The sequence below is a fragment of the Scardinius erythrophthalmus genome (genome assembly GCF_964197995.2).
Source record: "Scardinius erythrophthalmus genome assembly, chromosome: 25".
Classification (NCBI taxonomy): Eukaryota; Metazoa; Chordata; class Actinopteri; order Cypriniformes; family Leuciscidae; genus Scardinius; species Scardinius erythrophthalmus.
Window position 1 is genome coordinate 416,298 of NC_138245.1, and position 20,495 is coordinate 436,792.

The 20,495-nt window shown below is 43.9% G+C and overlaps 1 protein-coding gene across 1 annotated transcript in view; it reads left to right on the plus strand.

The window, feature by feature from the left end:
- The window catches only part of poc1a (POC1 centriolar protein A), a 112,176-nt gene that overhangs the window by 44,112 nt on the left and 47,569 nt on the right, over positions 1 to 20,495 (plus strand). The window contains exons 8-9 of the mRNA XM_081357076.1: positions 10,405 to 10,473; positions 10,567 to 10,674. Coding sequence (XP_081213202.1) covers positions 10,405 to 10,473; positions 10,567 to 10,674 — 177 coding nt within the window. The remainder of the gene's footprint in view (positions 1 to 10,404; positions 10,474 to 10,566; positions 10,675 to 20,495) is intronic.

Sequence of the window (20,495 nt, forward strand, 5' to 3'; positions counted from 1 at the left end):
GAAATCAAAAGTGAAGTCGGCCACAACTTCCAGTTCACGATGACTTAATTAAAAAAAACAAAAAATTTTGTGATATGAAAATCTGATACCGTCACATGGCAAATCCTAACTTTACAAGGTCATTACACCACACACACACTAGCATGAAGCATCGCACACACAGACACCACACACACACTAGCATGAAGCATCGCACACACAGACACCACACACACACACTAGCATGAAGCATCGCACACACAGACACCACACACACACTAGCATGAAGCACCTGCTGAGAGAGACTCCGGCCAATGACAGCTTCCAGAGAGACAGACTCGTGCTGATGACTACAGGAACCTTGTGAACTCTTACGGGCCATTCACAAACCTTTATGAGAATGAGATTTAGCCAAAGATAAATGTGTTTTATCTGATGACCACACTAATGCATCAGGTAAAGCACATTCACAGGCTGCACTGCTACTGCTAACATCAGTCTTCATGAATTATGACAATCCTCTGCAGTCGGAGTGAAATCTTTATTTCCATGCTCGTGACACGTATTACTGAAGATGAAGGGTCACCAAAAGGAAGTGCAGTTTTTACCTTGATGACGAATCTAAAGACATGTCAGAAACACTTCTTTACATGTTTGTACTGAGACAAAACTCAAGAATAATGTGAACAGTGCGATCCGTCCGGTGAGGCTCATAGACCGGCTCAGACTGTTAGTCAGCATCAGTCTGTCTCGCACATGTGCTGATCCAGTTCCTAGTCAGGTCAAGTCGAGTCTCCTTAAAGTCCCTGTAAAGGCAATTCTAAAAAAAAGTTCTAAACACATTATAAATGTTAGAAATGTATTGCTAAATCATATTACAAAGACTGTGCACTGTGAAGTACTGAATTGTGGAGTTAGACCGTTAAACAGTTTTTCACCGTTGCTGTGTTCCGGATTTTTTGGCCGGGGCTAAAACGGGGGCTCGATGACGCACTGAGGCCCCCTGAGCTATTGGACTCGCCCCTACTTGATGACGCACTGGAGCCCCATTCACATCAGTTTGCAACTCAATCGCGAGTTACTGTCAGTACTATTATTTACTACATCCTACAGTTTGCTAGCTAACTATGCCTTCGTAACGGAAATGCGTATTACCTGGATGCGATCACGTACAAAACAGATCGGTGTCCTTATTTAAATTTCCGAAAAACTATCATATCAACAAGAGGTGGATTCATTTTGTGAAGAGCCACCTTGATGGAGAGCTGAGGATCACCGCCAAAATCCGCCTCTGTAGTGATCATTTTACATGGGATAGTTTTATAAACTTTCGTCGGAGACAACTGGGATTCATTGACTGATAATCCGCTGTTACTGGTGAATGTGGCCGAACCGACTATCTCCCGCCTCGGCCTTCATCCTCCCGTCGCGCCGACAACTGGTGCCATCATTGGCAGTGCGTGCCCACCAATGAGTGTAAGTTGCCTTGTGTGCTTATGTTATAATTATAGTAGGTAGTCCAGGCTCGAACATGTATGGCTTTGTAAAACAAATTAAGCTGCTAGGAGCATCCATTCCGGCTGTAGCGGTGACAGTTGAGTGTTGTTGTGAGTCGACGGCAGCGTGCTTTCCCGCGAGTGGGCGTGGTTTCAGCGCAGCCAGCGGACACGCCCCCAGCGTTTGAGAGCAGAGACTACTGCTCATTTTTTCAAGATTTTGATCGCTTATCTTATGTACTTGCCGGCTTTTTTTATCATTAAAATTTGTCTGGGTGGCTAATAACACATTTTTCTGTGGTGTGACAAACTCAGAACACATACTTAATTTTGACTTTACAGGGACTTTAATTTATATAACGCTTTTAACAATATAGATTGTTTCAAAGAAGCTTTACAGTGATAATAGGAAATTAAAGTAACAGAGATTGTTTTGACTTTACAGCAGATCTAGAATAAAGTTATTGTCCAGATAAAGTTAGTTTTGATTGATATCAAATTTTCATTTGGGATAAACAGAGAGACTAATATTAGCGTAGACACCATCCTTCTTATGATGTAACGAGTACATCAGGATTTATGGGAAGTGTTCCCGGTTCCGGCTGACCTAATCTATGCAGCCTAACATTGGATTATAGAAGTCTATAATGTGTTATGTGAATGCTAGGTCAAAGAGATGTGTCTTTAGTCTAGCTTTGAACTGACAGAGTGTGTCTGCTTCCCGGACAATGTTAGGAAGACTGTTCCAGAGTTTTGGTGCTAAATAGGAGAAGGATCTACCGCCAGCAGTCGATTTAGATATTCTAGGTATTATCAACTGGCCAGAGTTTTGAGATCGTAATAGACGTGAAGGACTATAATGTGTTAAGAGCTCGCTCAAGCACTGCGGAGCTAAACCATTTAGTGCTTTGTAAGTGATCAGCAATATTTAAAAATTGATGCGATGTTTAATAGGGAGCCAGTGCAGTGTTGACAGAACTGGGCTAATATGGTCATACTTCCTGGTTCTGGTAAGAACTCGAGCTGCTGCGTTTTGGACCACCCAGTAGAGCATTACAGTAATCTAGCCTTGAGGTCATGAACACATGGACTAATTGTTCCGCATTTGTCAATGAGAGCATATGGCGTAATTTAGATATGTTTTTAAGATGGAAAAATGCGGTTTTACAGATACTAGACACGTGACTTTCAAATGAAAGATTGGTATCAAAGAGCACACACCCACACACACACACACACACACACACACCCAGGTTCCTAACCGACGACGAAGACTTAACAGAGCAGCCATCGAGTGTTAGACAGTATTCTAGGTTATTACGTGAAGAAGTTTTTTGTCCAATAATTAGAATCTCTGTTTTTTCAGAATTTAGTAGTAGGAAATTACTAGTCATCCAGTTTTTTATATCAGCTGTGCATTCCGTTAATTTAGTGAATTGGTGCGTTTCATCAGGGCATGAAGAGATATAGAGCTGAGTATCGTCAGTAGGGCTGTACTCAAGCAAAGAAAATCTTGGTCGACTGAAGTCCTGAAGTTTTCGACTAAAAATCGACTAAAATCGACAAAAAATGACGTTAGAAAAAAAACGTTAAATTAATTAGCTGCGCACTGTGCTCAGTACTTGGTAGCCTTGTTGTCCGCCTAAATTAATTATAAATAAACATAAAAAAACTAGTAGGCTATTTGCAGTATTAAATCGTTTTTGACGTAATTAATTTGCACTGAAATGAGTCTGACACACGAGTCTGTCGGCTGTCGGCTCTGACAGCGTTGCATCACGTGCACCTGCGCAATATCATAGCCTATGATTTCCGAAAATAGTACTATGTTGTCAACTAGTGATATCATGACAAGAACTTTTGAGGAATATGTAACATAATTTAGACAATTGTTTCTGTCATATGTATTATAATAACTGACAGACTCTATAATTTCAGCCGCTCTGTGCAGCTCGCACAGAGTGAGGCTGAACCTATTTTTTACAGTCTATGGGCTGAACATAGGAGCTCAGCTTCGCGGCTGAGACACGAATAGACTATTAACTTAAAGCTTTTACTCTTAAACACAAAAGGCACGTCCACTTTAATAAAAAAATAATATTTATTAAACAAACCAGATCAAGTAATATTCAGCAAACCTTCTAGTTGCCTACTTTCTTCAATCTGTCCGTTTTCTCCGGTGAGTTGGGCTAATCCAAAAGAAGTGAAAACAAGGGGGGTGTTCTGAAGACAGACTGTTACTGTTATGATTTGGCAGAAATGAAGCGGAGAGAGAATCCATATGCGAGCATACTTTAATTAAACAAACAGGTAATCCAGGCAGAAAACAGAACACGAAACTCAGGACAGGAACAAGGTAACAGCTACAACGACCGACAAGCCACAACTGAAACACAGAGGTATAAATACACAGACAGACAAGCTAAACAAGATAACAAGGGGGTGTGGTTAATCAGAGACACCTGGGAAGACTAATCAACAACAGGAGACAGCTAAACATAAGACAGGGGAACACATGACAGACAAGAACGAGACAAAACCCACACCGTGACATAGCCCCCCCTCTATGGGCGGCTCCCGACGCCCATCAAAACAACAACAAAAATAAACAATAGTTCAGGAGGGTGGTGGAGCGGAGGCGGACCCGGGGGCGGGATGGAGGGCCAGGCCCGTGGAACGGCAGAGGACCTGGAGACTGCGGCAGTACGGGAGGCCAGGGCAGATCAGGCTGTGCAGGCGACCGGGGCGGAGCAGGCTGTGCAGGCGACCAGGGCGGAGCAGGCTGTGCAGGCGACCAGGGCGGAGGCGACCCCTCAGGCGGCCAGGGCGGAGACGAACCTTCAGGCGGCCAGGGCGGAGACGAACCCTCAGGCGGCCAGGGCGGAGGCGACCCCTCAGGCGGCCAGGGCGGAGGCGACCCCTCAGGCGGCCAGGGCGGAGGAGGCTGTGCAGGCGACCAGGGCGGAGGCGACCCCTCAGGCGGCCAGGGCGGAGACGAACCTTCAGGCGGCCAGTGCGGAGACGAACCCTCAGGCGGCCAGGGCGGAGGCGACCCCTCAGGCGGCCAGGGCGGAGGCGACCCCTCAGGCGGCCAGGGCGGAGGCGACCCCTCAGGCGGCCAGGGCGGAGGCGACCCCTCAGGCGGCGGCGACCCCTCAGGCGGCCAGGGCGGAGGCGACCCCTCTGGCAGCCAAGGCGGAGGCGACCCCTCAGGCGGCCAGGGCGGAGGCGACCCCTCAGGTGGCCATGGCGGAGACGACCCTTCGGGTGGCCACGGCGGTGAAGACCCCTCGGGCAGCCACGGCGGTGAAGACCCCTCGGGTGGCCACGGCGGAGAAGACCCTTCAGGTGGCCATGGCGGAGAAGACCCTTCGGGTGGCCATGGTGGTGAAGACCCTTCGGGTGGCCACGGCGGAGAAGACCCTTCAGGTGGCCATGGTGGCGAAGACCCTTCAGGTGGCCATGGTGGTGAGGACCCCTCAGGTGGCCATGGCCCCTCGAGTGGCCAGGACGGAGCCCTATGCCCCCCCCCCAAAAAATACTTGGGAAAAGTCCCGGGTACCAGAGAGGGCTCGTTGCAGGGCAGCGATGAGGGCTCGGTACTGGGCAGATCCAGCGACGAGGGCTCAGTGCTGGGCAGATCCAGCGACGAGGGCTCGGTGCTGGACAGATCCAGCGACGAGGGCTCGGTGCTGGGCAGATCCAGCGACGAGGGCTTTGTGCTGGGCAGATCCAACGATGAGGGCTTTGTGCTGGGCAGATCCAGCGATGAGGGCTTTGTGCTGGGCAGATCCAGCGACGAAGAAGGCTCTGAGCTGGACAGGACCAGCGGCGAAGAAGGCTCTGAGCTGGGCAGGACCAGCGGCGAAGAAGGCTCTGAGCTGGGCAGGACCAGCGGCGAAGAAGGCTCTGAGCTGGGCAGGACCAGCGGCGAAGAAGGCTCTGAGCTGGGCAGGACCAGCGGCGAAGAAGGCTCTGAGCTGGGCAGGACCAGCGGCGAAGAAGGCTCTGAGCTGGGCAGGACCAGCGACGAAGAGGGCTCTGAGCTGGACAGGACCAGCGGTGAAGAGGGCTCTAAACTGGGCAGGACCAGCGGTGAAGAGGGCTTTGAGCTGGGCAGGACCAGCGGCGAAGAGGGCTTTGAACTGGCGTGAACAGTCTCTGGATCGGCAGAAGTGACGTGAACAGTCTCTAGATCAACAGAAGCGACGTGAACAGTCTCTGGGTCAGCAGAAGCGACGTGAACAGTCTCTGGATCAGCAGATGCCAAACTCACATAAAAGGGTGAAAACAGTTGCAGTGCCAAGACAATATACTGTTTCAGAGTCCAGCTAGGGTCATGCAATGGCATAAGGTTGTCAAGCGGTTCAGAAAGTCCTCCTCGAAAAAATATCATCAAGCATACCTCTTCCATGCAAGTCTGGGGGGCAAGCTCCAAAAAGTCAACCACGTACTCCTCTATGGTTCGATCTCCTTGACGGAGAAGCATAATTTGTGCTGCTGGATTCATCTTTGGTTCGGTCGTTCTGTTATGATTTGGCAGAAATGAAGCGGAGAGAGAATCCATATGCGAGCATACTTTAATTAAACAAACAGGTAATCCAGGCAGAAAACAGAACACGAAACTCAGGACAGGAACAAGGTAACAGCTACAACGACCGACAAGCCACAACTGAAACACAGAGGTATAAATACACAGACAGACAAGCTAAACAAGATAACAAGGGGGTGTGGTTAATCAGAGACACCTGGGAAGACTAATCAACATAACAGGAGACAGCTAAACATAAGACAGGGGAACACATGACAGACAAGAACGAGACAAAACCCACACCGTGACAGTTACCTGTGAAACAGGGGTGCTCTGAAAACACCCCCATTAGCAATTAGTGCTTTCCACCTGATGAAATGAACGCAGAAAAACTGATGAAATGAACGCGGAAAAACTGATTACCGGTAAATGAACGCGACAAAACTGATGAAATGAACGCGGCAAAACTGATTACCGGTAAATGAACGCGACAATACTAATGAAATGAACGCGGCAAAAAATCGACCAATCAGAATTTTGGTCGAGCCAGAACGTATCGACCAAATAATCGACTAATCGACTGGAAGAATACAGCCCTAATCGTCAGCATAACAGTGAAAGCTAATGCCATGTTTCCTAATGATATCTCCTAAGGGTAGCATGTACAGAGTGAACAGCAGCGGTCCTAGTACTGAGCCTTGTGGTACGCCATACTGAACTTGTGATCGATGAGACATCTCTTCATTTACTGCTACAAACTGATAACGGTCAGATAAGTGTGATTTAAACCATGCTAGTGCAATTCCACTAATGCCAACATAATGTTCTAGTCTATTTAAAAGAATGTTGTGGTCAATGGTGTCAAATGCAGCACTAAGATCGAGTAACACTAATAGAGAGACACAACCACGATCGGATGATAAGAGCAAATCATTTGTGACTCTAACGAGAGCAGTCTCAGTACTATGGTACGGTCTAAATCCTGACTGGAAATCCTCACAGATATCATTTCTTTCTGAAAAGGAACACAGTTGTGAGGATACCGCCTTTTCTAATATCTTTGACAGAAAAGTTAGATTCGAGATCGGCCTGTAATTGACTAATTCTGTAGGATCGAGTTGTGTTTTTTTAACAAGCGGTTTAATCATAGCCAGCTTAAAGGTTGTTGGTACGTATCCTAGAGACAAAGACGAATTAATGATATTAAGAAGAGGATCTATGACCTCTGGGAGCATCTCTTTCAGTAGCTTAGTCGGTATAGGGTCTAACATACATGTTGTCGAATTAGATGATTTAATGAGTTTAGCGAATTCTTATATTCCTATAGCAATAAATGAATCAAATTACTGTAGTAGACGGTTGCATAGTTATAATTTTCTCCCTGATATTGTCAATCTTATAAGTGAAGAAGTTCATTAAGTCATTACTGCTGTGCTGCTTGGAAACGTCTTGGCTTGCAGCTTTATTTTTTCTTAGCCATATTTCTAACATGCAGTCAAACGTGACACTCAACAAACCTCACCTGTTCAGAATTGAGAATTTTGAGACTGCAGAACATGAAAACATTTTAATAAGAAGCGGTTAGTCTGAAGTCCTCTGTAATAAGCTGAAGAAAGGCCAAATGTTCTTTCTCTGGGTTGAGTACATGTATGCGTATCGATATGAAACAGCTTCTCAAACAGTCTTTATCATTATGATACAATCTTTCAGATTTCACAGAAGTACTGGGAATAAAGTTTATAAACACTGTAAATCAGGTGATTTTAGGTTGATGTTTTGGCTGCAAGTCTGTAAATGTTTATTATTTATGACTAAACCTAATTGTGTTTTTATACTTTTAGATTTTTTATATTTATTCTTAATTATTTACTACTGTTTCTTGTGTTGAAACGCTCTTTCCGTCTGTCTGTCGGTAGGGAAGCGTAAGATGGCACTAGAACAGTTCAGAATGCTGGAATCCAGTCATTTATCCAGATCAGTGCTCAAGACATGCGGTAAATAATGCCACTAATACCAGTAAACTGACGACGCAAACCTTAGTAAATCACGTCTGAAAGGGAAACTCCTACAAATGCATCACTAACCGCAGAAATAATGGTGTTTTTCTCTCTGCGTGTCTTTAGTAAATCCTGACAGTAGTTTTGAACATGTGACGAGTGTCTGCGCTGATCGAGCTGTGACGGCTCTTCTCAGCTGTAGATATTGAGCATGTTTTACAGGAGATGTGCAGATGTTGCGTCTCTGAGCATGTGCGCACACGTGTGTGAATGTACGTGTTACAGACGTGTTCATCAGAAGAGACTCGTCCACATTCCTCATGTTCATCTGCCATCACCTCTTCCTCTGCCGCTTCAGGCTGAGACACGTCCGTCTTATACAACAGCACACGGCTCTAAAGCTCATGCTTTACTCCAGCCTCGACACACAGTGCTCAGATCAGGTTACACTCGTGTGTTTTACAGTAACCGTGATGAACTGCGCTGTGAAGCCTGTACTGCAGTCTTTGTTGTGTTCATAGTAGCCTATACAGTTGTAATCTAAATTATTCAACCCACTGCGAATCAGGTTTATTGGCAAAATGTACAGACTTTAATCTGTTTGCAATAAACAAATCAAACAAAAGTGATTGAAAAAGCTCAACACAACAAATCATTTTTATTACAACTGTACATTCAGGAGACGTAGGCTGTCGTGTTTAAGCTAATTGGTGCATCAGTCGCTTGTCTAATATACATTTCAGGAAATCTAGTCCTATAAATGATAAACAGCATGTTACCATTCAGAACCTCAAACACAACAGCTAACGTTTGTTAGCAAACTCACTGTGAGTCACACACACTAGCACACACTAGTGAATCCAGTGAAGTCAGTGAGTGGATACTTGACATCGACTGTGTTACACTCCAAAACCCATACACTCCATGAGCACAGGATGCATGAGTGTGTGTGTGTGTGTGTGTGTGTGTGTGTGTGTGTGTGTGTGTGTGTGTGTGTGAGTGTGCGTGTGTGTGTGTGTGTGTGTGTGTGTGTGTGTGTGTGTGTGTGTGTGTGCGTGTGTGTGTGTGTGTGTGTGTGTGAGTGTGTGGTGAGTGAGTGTGTGCGCGCGTGTGTGTGTGTGTGTGTGTGTGTGTGAGAGAGTGTGTGTGAGTGTGCGCGTGTGTGCATGCGTGTGTGGTGAGTGAGTGTGTGTGCGCGTGTGAGTGTGTTAGTGCTGCACGATTAATCGTATCGCAATCGCGATGTCAAGCCTACACGATTATATGACGCAAAATGCTGCGATTTTATATTAAATAAACAAATTAGCGCTGTTAACGCAATTAACACAGCATCTGTTAATTTTTGGCATCCTTTGGCTAGTGTTACATGATCCCGCTCTTATTCATGCAAATGCTTTTAAACCATTCATGCGCGATAAGACAAAAAAGAACGCGCTGTCAGTGAATGTCCTCCTGACACACACACACACGACCCACAGATAGACGCATGCCAGTATCGTACAGACAGCGCACCAGTATCAAGTTCTCTTTCGCTGTAGAACGAACAACACACATGTATGCCAAAATGAACACGCTGCCTGTGAATGTCCTGCATGACAGAATACAGTTCTCTTTCGAGCTTGAACGAACAATAACACACACAATTATGGCAAAATGTCTTTTTGTCGAGTATCTTCATAACATAAGAGTAGACTTATGATGAACGTGAAGAGTTGTGCCTCGTGAGAGAATGAGCAATATTGACCTCTATTATCGCAATATGACATTTTCCCCAAATCTAGCAGCCCTAGTGTGTGTGAGAGAGAGTGTGTGTGAGTGTAGCGTGTGTGCGTGCGTGCGTGAGTGTGTGTGGGTGTGCGTTTGTGTGAGTGTGAGTGAGTGTATGTGGGTGTGAGTGTGTGTGGGTGTGCGTGTGTGGTGAGTGAGTGAGTGTGTGTGCGTGTGCGTGTGTGGTGAGTGTGTGTGGGTGTGCGTGTGAGTGTGCGTGAGTTAGTGAGTGAGTGAGTGTGTGTGTGTGTGCGCGAGAGAGCGTGTGGTTTGGTTTAGCCGTGTCTGGTCTGAGTTCAGCCTAAATTTACCCTCCTCTCTTCAGCCAAAGTCAGCATGTCTTCATGACGCTGTAATCTTCCTCCTCCAGACGGCGAGGGCTTCTTCTGTTCTCTCTGGCTCTGAGGAGTGTGTGTATAGAAGGAAACGACTGGCGTCCTTCTAGATTACAGTGCAGGATAAAGCCGTTCGTGACCGACTCTCCTCTGTGGGCTGAGGGAGATGATTAGACGAATGTCCAAGCTGCTGTTTTATAAGACCAGCAAACGACATCAAACTATTCTTTCCACTGCTTTGAGAAGCATCATTTATATCCTTCATTACGGATCGTCTCATAATGATGGTGTGTTTTCAGGGTCCTGCCACCTGTGTGAGCTTCTCCCGGACCGGAGACTTCTTCGCCTCCGCTGGCTCTGACCAACAGGTGATGCTCTGCTGTATGATCACACAGAAGTGTGTGTGTGTGTGTGCGCAGCGCTCATCATGTGACCTGTTCTCATCATGTGATCTGTTGTAGGTGATGGTGTGGAGGACGAACTTCGACAGTGTGGATTACAGTGCAGTGCTGGAGCAGAGATGTGCTGCGGACTCCAGCGCTTCGGGTCACAGCGGCCCATTCACACAGGTAAACACATCATCACATGATCACATCATCACATCACATGATCACACTGCAGTGCTTTAAAGTGCTTCAGCTTCACTTGACTTACGCTTAAAAACTTATAAAACACTATTGCCAAATGCACACACTAATTCAAGATTTGCCTTTAAATGTTGTGTGAATGTGAAGGCAAATGTATATGACTGTAATGTATTGTAATACAGTGAGTCCTGCTGAATCTGCATATATATATATATATATTTTTAGCTGAGTTGTGATTTTGGTCTCTTGCGTTGCCCTCGCTGACTGCACACAAAACCTTCAGCATGCAACGCAACGTGTCCTAATTCAGGAAAAGAAGTGCTTCGTTAGAATGAATCAGTGGAACCGATTGGCTAATCAGACTGAACACAGGAGTCATGAATCACTTCCTCACTGAATCATCTCACATGACTCACATGAACTCTATATGAATACAGTGTGTTGATCATGAGAGTAAAGACAGGGTTTCCGCGGATCCTTAAAAAGTCTTAAATTAGATTTGTAAAATTTAAGGCCATATAAAGTCTTAAAAAGTCTTATTTTTAGTTATGAAAGGTCTAAAATTTTCTATGGCAATTTGACTTCGACATATCTAAATGTTTTCCAAATTAAAACGATCTAATTAGCATACTTTTTTATTTATTATTCTGTCTTTGTGGATTTGCTTGTTCACGTGACATTCACATTCGCGTTAGCATATTAGGCTACGTCTGTCTCCTGCACGCGAGAGGAGAGAGGGAGAAGCGAGTTGGTAAATGTCAGTTCAGTTGTAAGTTCATTCTGTATGTGCTCAGGAGTGTGCGATGCGTATCGTCTATTGTAATCATTGTTCTAACGATGTACGAGGCACTGTGAGCTGACATCGCTTTTGTCTCTCGTGCTTTCACTGTGTGATGTGTACAGTTATAGGTGTGTTACCCAAATGAGTTTTTGTCTTATATTTATATCATATTATGTTATGTTATCATACAATATCACATCAGCAAGAGTGCCGTTTTCCCCTGCACAGTTGCAAATGTGATATTTATTTTATATAACAGTTAAATGAACAATAAATTAACATTGTGAGTTACATTTTATAAACAATATTGTCTATATTGTTTGTTTTCCCTTTATTTCACCGACGAGAATTTCAAAATGAAACCGTAGTCTCAGTGGAACAGACAGCGATGAGTTTTTGACTGAAATCCGCATTTTGAACGAATCAATTTAATGATTCAATGAACAATCACTTGCGTCTTTCCCGAATGCATCAGCCGTTTGAACAAATCGGTTGAATTAATTACTCCCCCAACTCACTTATTAAAGACAGTGACTTGCCGCCACCTACTGGCGGTTTTAGTTTCACATTTAAAGAACCCTTTAATTAGAACATTAAAATTAGAAATCAGTTCATATTTGAATAATGAATAAAAAAAATAAAAAAATCTCATAGCTTTATTTATGCAATTGTAAATGCAGTGTAAATATCTTAATGCCTTTTCATTTCTGTTATTATTCTAATAGAATTTAATTTGAATGTTAGAATTTGACATAAAAGGTGATGCATACATCTACAAATGTCCATAGGTGAAAATAAAATTTTCCCCTGGAAAACAATTTAAGGTGGCAAATATTACCCCTTAATAAAAAATAATAATTTCTGTCACTGCTGTGAACTGACCACTGCATAGAATATGAAAAATATGAATATCTTCGTATTTATAGGGCCCTATCTTGCACCCAGTGCAACTGACTTTGTACAGCGATGCATGTATCATTCCTATTTATCACCCGACGCACAGCAGACTTTTCCCTCCACAGACAGTGTGGAGGCGTGTTCCGGCGCAAACGTTCCCTGATGCTATTTTGCAGTTTCGGAAAACAATTCCGCCTCTGACCAGGAGAAACCTCGTCTAAAGTCAGTGGCGCATGTTACTCAGATGCTATTTTAAGGGCGCATGCTTGGCCATAATGTAGTGTGTGCACAACGCGCACACACTTTGCTTCTCTCATCTACACAGACGCAGCAGTTCCCATTTTATAAACCATACATAGTTACAAGGAAAAATATTCCACACGAGGGAAATCATAGTGGTGTCCATGAAGATGTGAAAAAAATAGGCATAAATCTAGTTATAGATTGTTACAAACAGTATTATTGTTATTATTACTCATTATTATTGATTATTTCTTATTACCACAGAGGACCTTTGAGAGGCACATTCTACTCTACAATAGTAATATATTTCTGTTTTAAACCGGACTTTTATTTTGGCGTGTTCTGAATTTTGAGTCTGTGTATCTGCTGATGAAACGCTGCTGAAGAGACTCTCAGATAAAGTTTGTGTGTTTGTACAGTGAGACACAGACGAGATCAAACTGAGACAGACTCAGATTCACACAAATATTCACACACACTCATCCATATCTGTGTGCAGCCCTACGTCTGATTTATTCATACAGAATTTGAGATTCTGTGACATTCTACGCACACTTTTATGATTCCGTCTGTGTTTTTCTTCATGTTGGAAATCATATGGCTCTACATTTATATGGGAGGCATTCTTGAAGATTTCATCAGGATGAACATCTTTTGGCTTCATGTTGATGGCCTCTCCTGAAAGTTTAAGAAAGATAGACTGAGACATTGCATGAGTCAAGCAGCAGAACCTCCTGACGGTGAATGAGGAGAACCTCCTGACGGTGAATGAGGAGAACCTCCTGACGGTGAACGAGGAGAACCTCCTGACTGTGAACGAGGAGAACCTCGTGACGGTGAATGAGGAGAACCTCCTGACGGTGAACGAGGAGAACCTCCTGACGGTGAATGAGGAGAACCTCCTGACGGTGAACGAGGAGAACCTCCTGACTGTGAACGAGGAGAACCTCGTGACGGTGAATAAGGAGAACCTCCTGACGGTGAACGAGGAGAACCTCCTGATGGTGAACGAGGAAAACCTCCTGACGGTGAACGAGGAGAATCTCCTGACGGTGAACGAGGAGAACCTCCTGACCGTGAACGAGGAGAACCTCCTGATGGTGAACGAGAAGCTCCTGACCTTGACCGTGAACGAGGAGAACCTCCTGACCGTGAACGAGGAGAACCTCCTGACCGTGAACGAGGAGAACCTCATGACCGTGAACGAGGAGAACCTCCTGACGGTGAACGAGGAGAACCTCCTGACCGTGAACGAGGAAAACCTCCTGACGGTGAACGAGGAGAACCTCCTGACGGTGAACGAGGAGAACATCCTGACGTTGAACGAGGAGAACTTCCTGACGGTGAATGAGGAGAACCTCCTGACCCTGACCATGAACGAGGAGAACCTCCTGACCTTGACGGTGAACGAGGAGAACCTCCTGACGGTGAACGAGGAGAACCTCCTGTGAACGAGGAGAACCTCCTGACGGTGAACGAGGAGAACCTCGTCGCGGTGAACGAGGAGAACCTCGTGGCGGTGAACGAGGAGAACCTCCCATGAACGAGGAGAACCTCCTGACCGTGAACGAGGAGAACCTCCTGACCGTGAACGAGGAGAACCTCCTGTGAACGAGGAGAACCTCCTGACGGTGAACGAGGAGAACATCCTGACCGTGAATGAGTAGAACCTCCTGACCCTGACCGTGAACGAGGAGAACCTCCTGACGGTGAATGAGGAGAACCTCCTGAACGTGAACGAGGAGAACCTCCTGACCGTGAACGAGGAGAACCTCCTGAACGTGAACGAGGAGAACCTCCTGACGGTGAACGAGGAAAACCTCCTGACGGTGAACAAGTAGAACTTCCTGACGGTGAACGAGGAGAACCTCCTGACCGTGAACAAGTAGAACTTCCTGACGGTGAATGAGTAGAACCTCCTGACCGTGAATGAGTAGAATCTCCTGACCGTGAACGAGGAGAACCTCCTGACGGTGAACGAGGAGAACCTCCTGACCGTGAATGAGTAGAACCTCCTGACCCTGACCGTGAACGAGGAGAACCTCCTGACCGTGAATGAGTAGAACCTCCTGACCCTGACCGTGAACGAGGAGAACTTCCTGACGGTGAACGAGGAGAACCTACTGACCGTGAATGAGTAGAACCTCCTGACCCTGACCGTGAACGAGGAGAACCTCCTGACGGTGAAGGAGGAGAACCTCCTGAACGTGAACGAGGAGAACCTCCTGACCATGAACGAGGAGAACCTCCTGACCGTGAACGAGGAGAACCTCCTGACCGTGAACGAGGAGAACCTCCTGACGGTGAACGAGGAAAACCTCCTGACGGTGAACAAGTAGAACTTCCTGACGGTGAACGAGGAGAACCTCCTGACCGTGAACAAGTAGAACTTCCTGACGGTGAATGAGTAGAACCTCCTGACCGTGAATGAGTAGAATCTCCTGACCGTGAACGAGGAGAACCTCCTGACGGTGAACGAGGAGAACCTCCTGACCGTGTATGAGGAGAACCTCCTGAACGTGAACGAGGAGAACCTCCTGACCGTGAACGAGGAGAACCTCCTGACTGTGAACGAGGAGAACCTCCTGACGGTGAACGAGGAAAACCTCCTGACGGTGAACAAGTAAAACTTCCTGACGGTGAACGAGGAGAACCTCCTGACCGTGAACGAGGAGAACCTCCTGACCGTGAACGAGGAGAACCTCCTGACGGTGAACGAGGAGAATTCTGATGGTGAATCTGTGTGAATCACAGTAAACACCTGCTTACAAGTGTGTAATATCTGTGAATGAAAGCTGTTCATTTGAGTCATATATGTTGTGTACTTCACAGTTAATCACAAACTCACTTTATTTTGATGCATTTTTCAGAAAACAAGACTTAATATCTTCAGTCATTTTGCTTCTTCTCCAGTAAATGTATCTTTATTTAAGAATGATCAGATATTTGTGCTGGAAAACGAGACAGAAACACTGAGGAAGAACATCATTATTAGCAGTGCATGTACTGGTATCTTCTGTAGTGTTGAAGATCATTCACAGCTGTGTTGATAATATCAGTTATGATGACAGCATCACATAAAACTAATAAACACTGGATCTGGATCAAAAACAGTCAAAACAACAATATTGAATAAAAACTGTGTCTTACTCCTGATGTAGATGCTGTGCAGGGACTTCTGGGAACACTACTAAATAACGACTCTCTGAAAACGATTTTCTGAAGAGAATCAGTCTTCCCATGCTACTGCACAACTCTAATGACCGTAGATAAACTAACTAATGGAAATTTACAGTTATTTTGATCTTTGTAGTTAAATTTTGCTCTGACAGCAATTGATCATATAATATTGAATGTAAGGCTTTGTGTTGAGAGGTTCTTTCCCTCCACATTGGGCAGTAAACTGGTGTAATGGTGGATCGCTCAGAGCAGAAGTGAGTGTGTGTGTGTGTGAGTGTGTGTGTTGGGTGCATCTGTGTAGCTCTGGATTGACCCTCACAGGGTCAGAATCTCATCTTTAAATAATGGCTTCCAGACCAACATTGATTGAGTATTTTTAGCAACTCCTTGCCGAGAATGGGAAATGTAGGAGTGGTTAAATATTAAAGTCTGTGGTGAGGTGTAGGAGTGTGTGTAGAGTTTCCTCACCTGAGCTCACTTTCACACGGATCGATGGCCGATAGAGGAACACGCTCACTCCTTCATTAAAGTGTAAATTGCAGGTTGACCACCACAACCAATTAATGTCTAAATTAAAGTGCTCAATATATATATATATTTAAACATTTCTGTCTTAAAATGCGTTAAAATAACATTTATTGGGGTTTCTTCAAAGGTAGCATGTTTTTTACAGTAACTGGGTGATGACGTCATAAGAGGGAGCAGCAACCCATACTCTGCTAGATTCCCACTGTTTGTGGCTTGACTATGGAGAACGACTGGGAGACTGATAACATTAGGGAACAAGCCAAAGTCTTTTCAAAATCTTGCCGTCATGTAGAATAGCAAGGAGGGACAACGACTGAAGACATTATTTACTTACATGGTGTCAGTAGTCCTAATCAGAGCTGTAGAGATGCACACACTGCACAGGCACAATGGCGCTGTGCCGGCATCTGCTGACAGAATGCGATATTGTCAGTGCTAAAACGCAACTCCGCAACGACAAGGAGCTGTCGCGAGATACGCGCCTTTAACTGGATTAAGCCGAGAAAAGCCGTTTTGGACGCGGGAGGGCAAGTGTGTTTCTGCGGCTGGGTCCAGTTAGCGAAAGATGAACAAAAACCACAGAGTGCCGAGCAACCAAACTCTGAACGCCGTGGAGGTGAATTTTGATGGATTCGTACATCCCGCATGAACACAATAGTTAACCATTTTTGCTAGCTAGGTCTCCAATATAACTGCTAGCCTATACTTGCCGTTAGACTAACGGTAACTCTGGGCTTGGAGTCCCTCTTATGGTGTCACGCACCAGCCTAGAGGAAGGGAGGGGGAGTGCTTAAACCCACTGTAAAAAGTACCAACTTTTCATGTTATATTCAGCATTTTGGTATAAAAAACATACAAAACAATGGTGGGCGGTTCTTATCTTTATGTTTAATAAGCACATTGCATTATCTTCGTGAAAAATGTAACCTGCAATTTACACTCTAACACACGCCTCTACATCAGTCAAACATCATGTGTTGGACCAAGGAAATCTCTGTTTTCTCCCTAACAACAGTTAAAGTTTAAACAAAATTATATTTTAGGCCGCTAACAACTATGTATTTTTTCAAATTCTGTTTCATTTATTTATTTACTTATTTTTTTCAAATTGTGATTTTTTTTTCCATTAAATTTTTTCTGGATTTATTTTGATTTCATATTTTGTAGATCTGCAACTAGAGATTATTTTGATAATCAATTAATCTGTCGATTATTTGTTTGATTACACTATTAGTCAGATGAAAAATCCAAAAGTATGAATTCATTAATTTTTGTAATAAAAATGTATCAATTTAAGCAACAATTCAAAGTTTAACCAAAAATATGTTTTTTAATCCGTTTTTTATTTTTACTCAATTATTATTATATTAATAAAAACAATTTTGTTTTATTAATATAATAATTTGTTTCAATTTTGTTTTTTTGTTCTACATTTTGTTTTAATGATTAGATAAAATTTTAGTATCCAAAAAAATTAAAATCATGGAATTTATCAACAATTTATTATTTTAATGGCCCTAAAGATTATTGATAAATTTATAATAATGTTTATCAGTTTTTAATACCCCCCCCCCCATTGCATTTTATTTTTCCCAAATTCTGTTTTAATGGTTTAATTAAATAATCAACTGAACCAAACTTTAAACAGTTTCATAATTTATTGCATTTGTACCACAATAGTGTTTTATTTTGTCATGAATCCTGTTGTGTGATGTGATTCTCATAGATAGGGGTAGTTGAGTTGACTTGCAGTTGTGTGTGACTCTGGATGTGTGTGTGTGTGTGTGTGTGTGTGTGTGTGTGTGAGTGTGTGTGTGTGTGTGTGTGTGTGTGTGTGTGTGTGTGTGTGTGTGTGTGTGTGTGTGTGTGTGTGTGTGTGTGTGTGTGTGTGTGTGTGTGTGTGTGTGTGTGTGTGTGTGAATCTGCAGTTGTGTGTGAATCTTGAGTTGTGTGTGAATCTGCAGTTGTGTGTGTGACTGGATGTGTGTGTGACTATGGATGTGTGTGTGAATCTGGAGTTGTGTGTGACTGGATGTGTGTATTACTCTGGATGTGTGTGTGAATCTGGAGTTGTGTGTGACTGGATGTGTGTGTGACTCTGGATAAGATAAGATAAGATAAGATAAACCTTTATTCGTCCCACAGTGGGGAAATTTCTGTGTTACAGCAGCAAAAATTAAGAAATAAAAATAAATGCAAATAAATAAAAAAGAGAATATACACATACTATAATAACAGTATACAGTATATACACAGTACAATGTATAAATACAAAGGGGGAGGGATAATTAAAATACGCATTTAAGGTAATATTTTAAAGTGGTATTGCCCTTAATTGTGAATACTATGGCACATAATATTGCACATGTTACATGTAATATTTCACACAGATAATGTTTATTGCACAGCTAAAAAGTAATAACAGTGTATTTTGGTGACTGGTCTACTGGGAACAGCTTTGGTTGTAAAGTCTAACAGCAGCCGGGAGAAAAGACCTTCTGCAACGCTCCTTCAGACACTTAGGATGTATCAGTCTGTGACTCTGGATGTGTGTGAATCTGCAGTTGTGTGTGACTCTGGATGTGTGTGTGTGAATCTGGAGTTTTGTGTGAATCTGGAGTTTTGTGTGAATCTGGATGTGTGTGTGTGAATCTGCAGGTGTGTGTGACTCTGGATGTGTGTGTGAATCTGGAGTTTTGTGTGAATCTGGAGTTGTGTGTGAATCTGGATGTGTGTGTGTGAATCTGCAGGTGTGTGTGAATCTGCAGTTGTGTATGACTGGATGTGTGTGTGACTCTGGATGTGTGTGTGAATCTGCAGTTGTGTGTGAATCTGCAGTTGTGTGTGAATCTGGAGTTGTGTGTGAATCTGCAGTTGTGTGTGAATCTGGATGTGTGTGTGTGAATCTGCAGGTGTGTGTGAATCTGGATGTGTGTGTGAATCTGGAGTTTTGTGTGAATCTGGAGTTGTGTGTGAATCTGGATGTGTGTGTGTGAATCTGCAGGTGTGTGTGAATCTGCAGTTGTGTGTGAATCTGGAGTTGTGTGTGAATCTGCAGTTGTGTGTGAATCTGGATGTGTGTGTGTGAATCTGCAGGTGTGTGTGACTCTGGATGTGTGTGTGAATCTGGAGTTTTGTGTGAATCTGGAGTTGTGTGTGAATCTGGATGTGTGTGTGTGAATCTGCAGGTGTGTGTGAATCTGGATGTGTGTGTGTGAATCTGCAGGTGTGTGTGAATCTGGATGTGTCAAGTCAAGTCATCTTCATTTATATAGCGCTTTTAACAATGTAGATTGTTTCAAAGCAGCTTTACAGAGATAAACGTATAATTTAGGGTAACAGAGATTGTTTTGGCTTTATAGCGGTTCTTTAATAAAGTTATTTTCCAGCTAAAGTTAGTTATGATTGATTCGCTTCCGTCGCAAAGATCATTTGTTATTAAATTCTCTCTACTCAGACTTTAAACGCGAACATGTGAGAAACGCTGATGGCGGTCACATGCGCATTAAGAATTGGTTCTATAGTTATGTGCGTTAGAATATATGTGCGCAGGTTTGTAATTCCCTACAAACCAAGCCTAAACAAAGTACTGGCGTTTTCTTATAAATTTTGATACAGAATTTTATTTTATTTTGTCACTTCGGGGTAGGAACGCGAAAGGAATTTTCCCGACAACGCTTTATCTGTAGAGTGGTAGTGGGATCCTCCATAGGGAGAGAGTAGTTGGCACTTCAGCACTGCGTTGTCATCGGTCCAGGCGAAGGTCCTTCATCAGATCTGGATACGGCCTGGATCCGGCAGGCTGCGGGAAAACCTCGGGATAAACAAAGACACTAAAATTAGCGTAGATGCCATCCTTCTTATGATGTAACGAGTACATCAGGATTTATGGGAAGTGTTCCCGGTTCCGGCTGACCTAATCTATGCATCCTAACATTGGATTATAGAAGTCTATAATGTGTTATGTGAATGCTAGGTCAAAGAGATGTGTCTTTAATCTAGCTTTGAACTGACAGAGTGTGTCTGCTTCCCGGACAATGTTAGGAAGACTGTTCCAGAGTTTTGGTGCTAAATAGGAGAAGGATCTACCGCCAGCAGTCGATTTAGATATTCTAGGTATTATCAACTGGCCGGAATTTTGAGATCGCAATAAACGTGAAGGACTATAATGCGT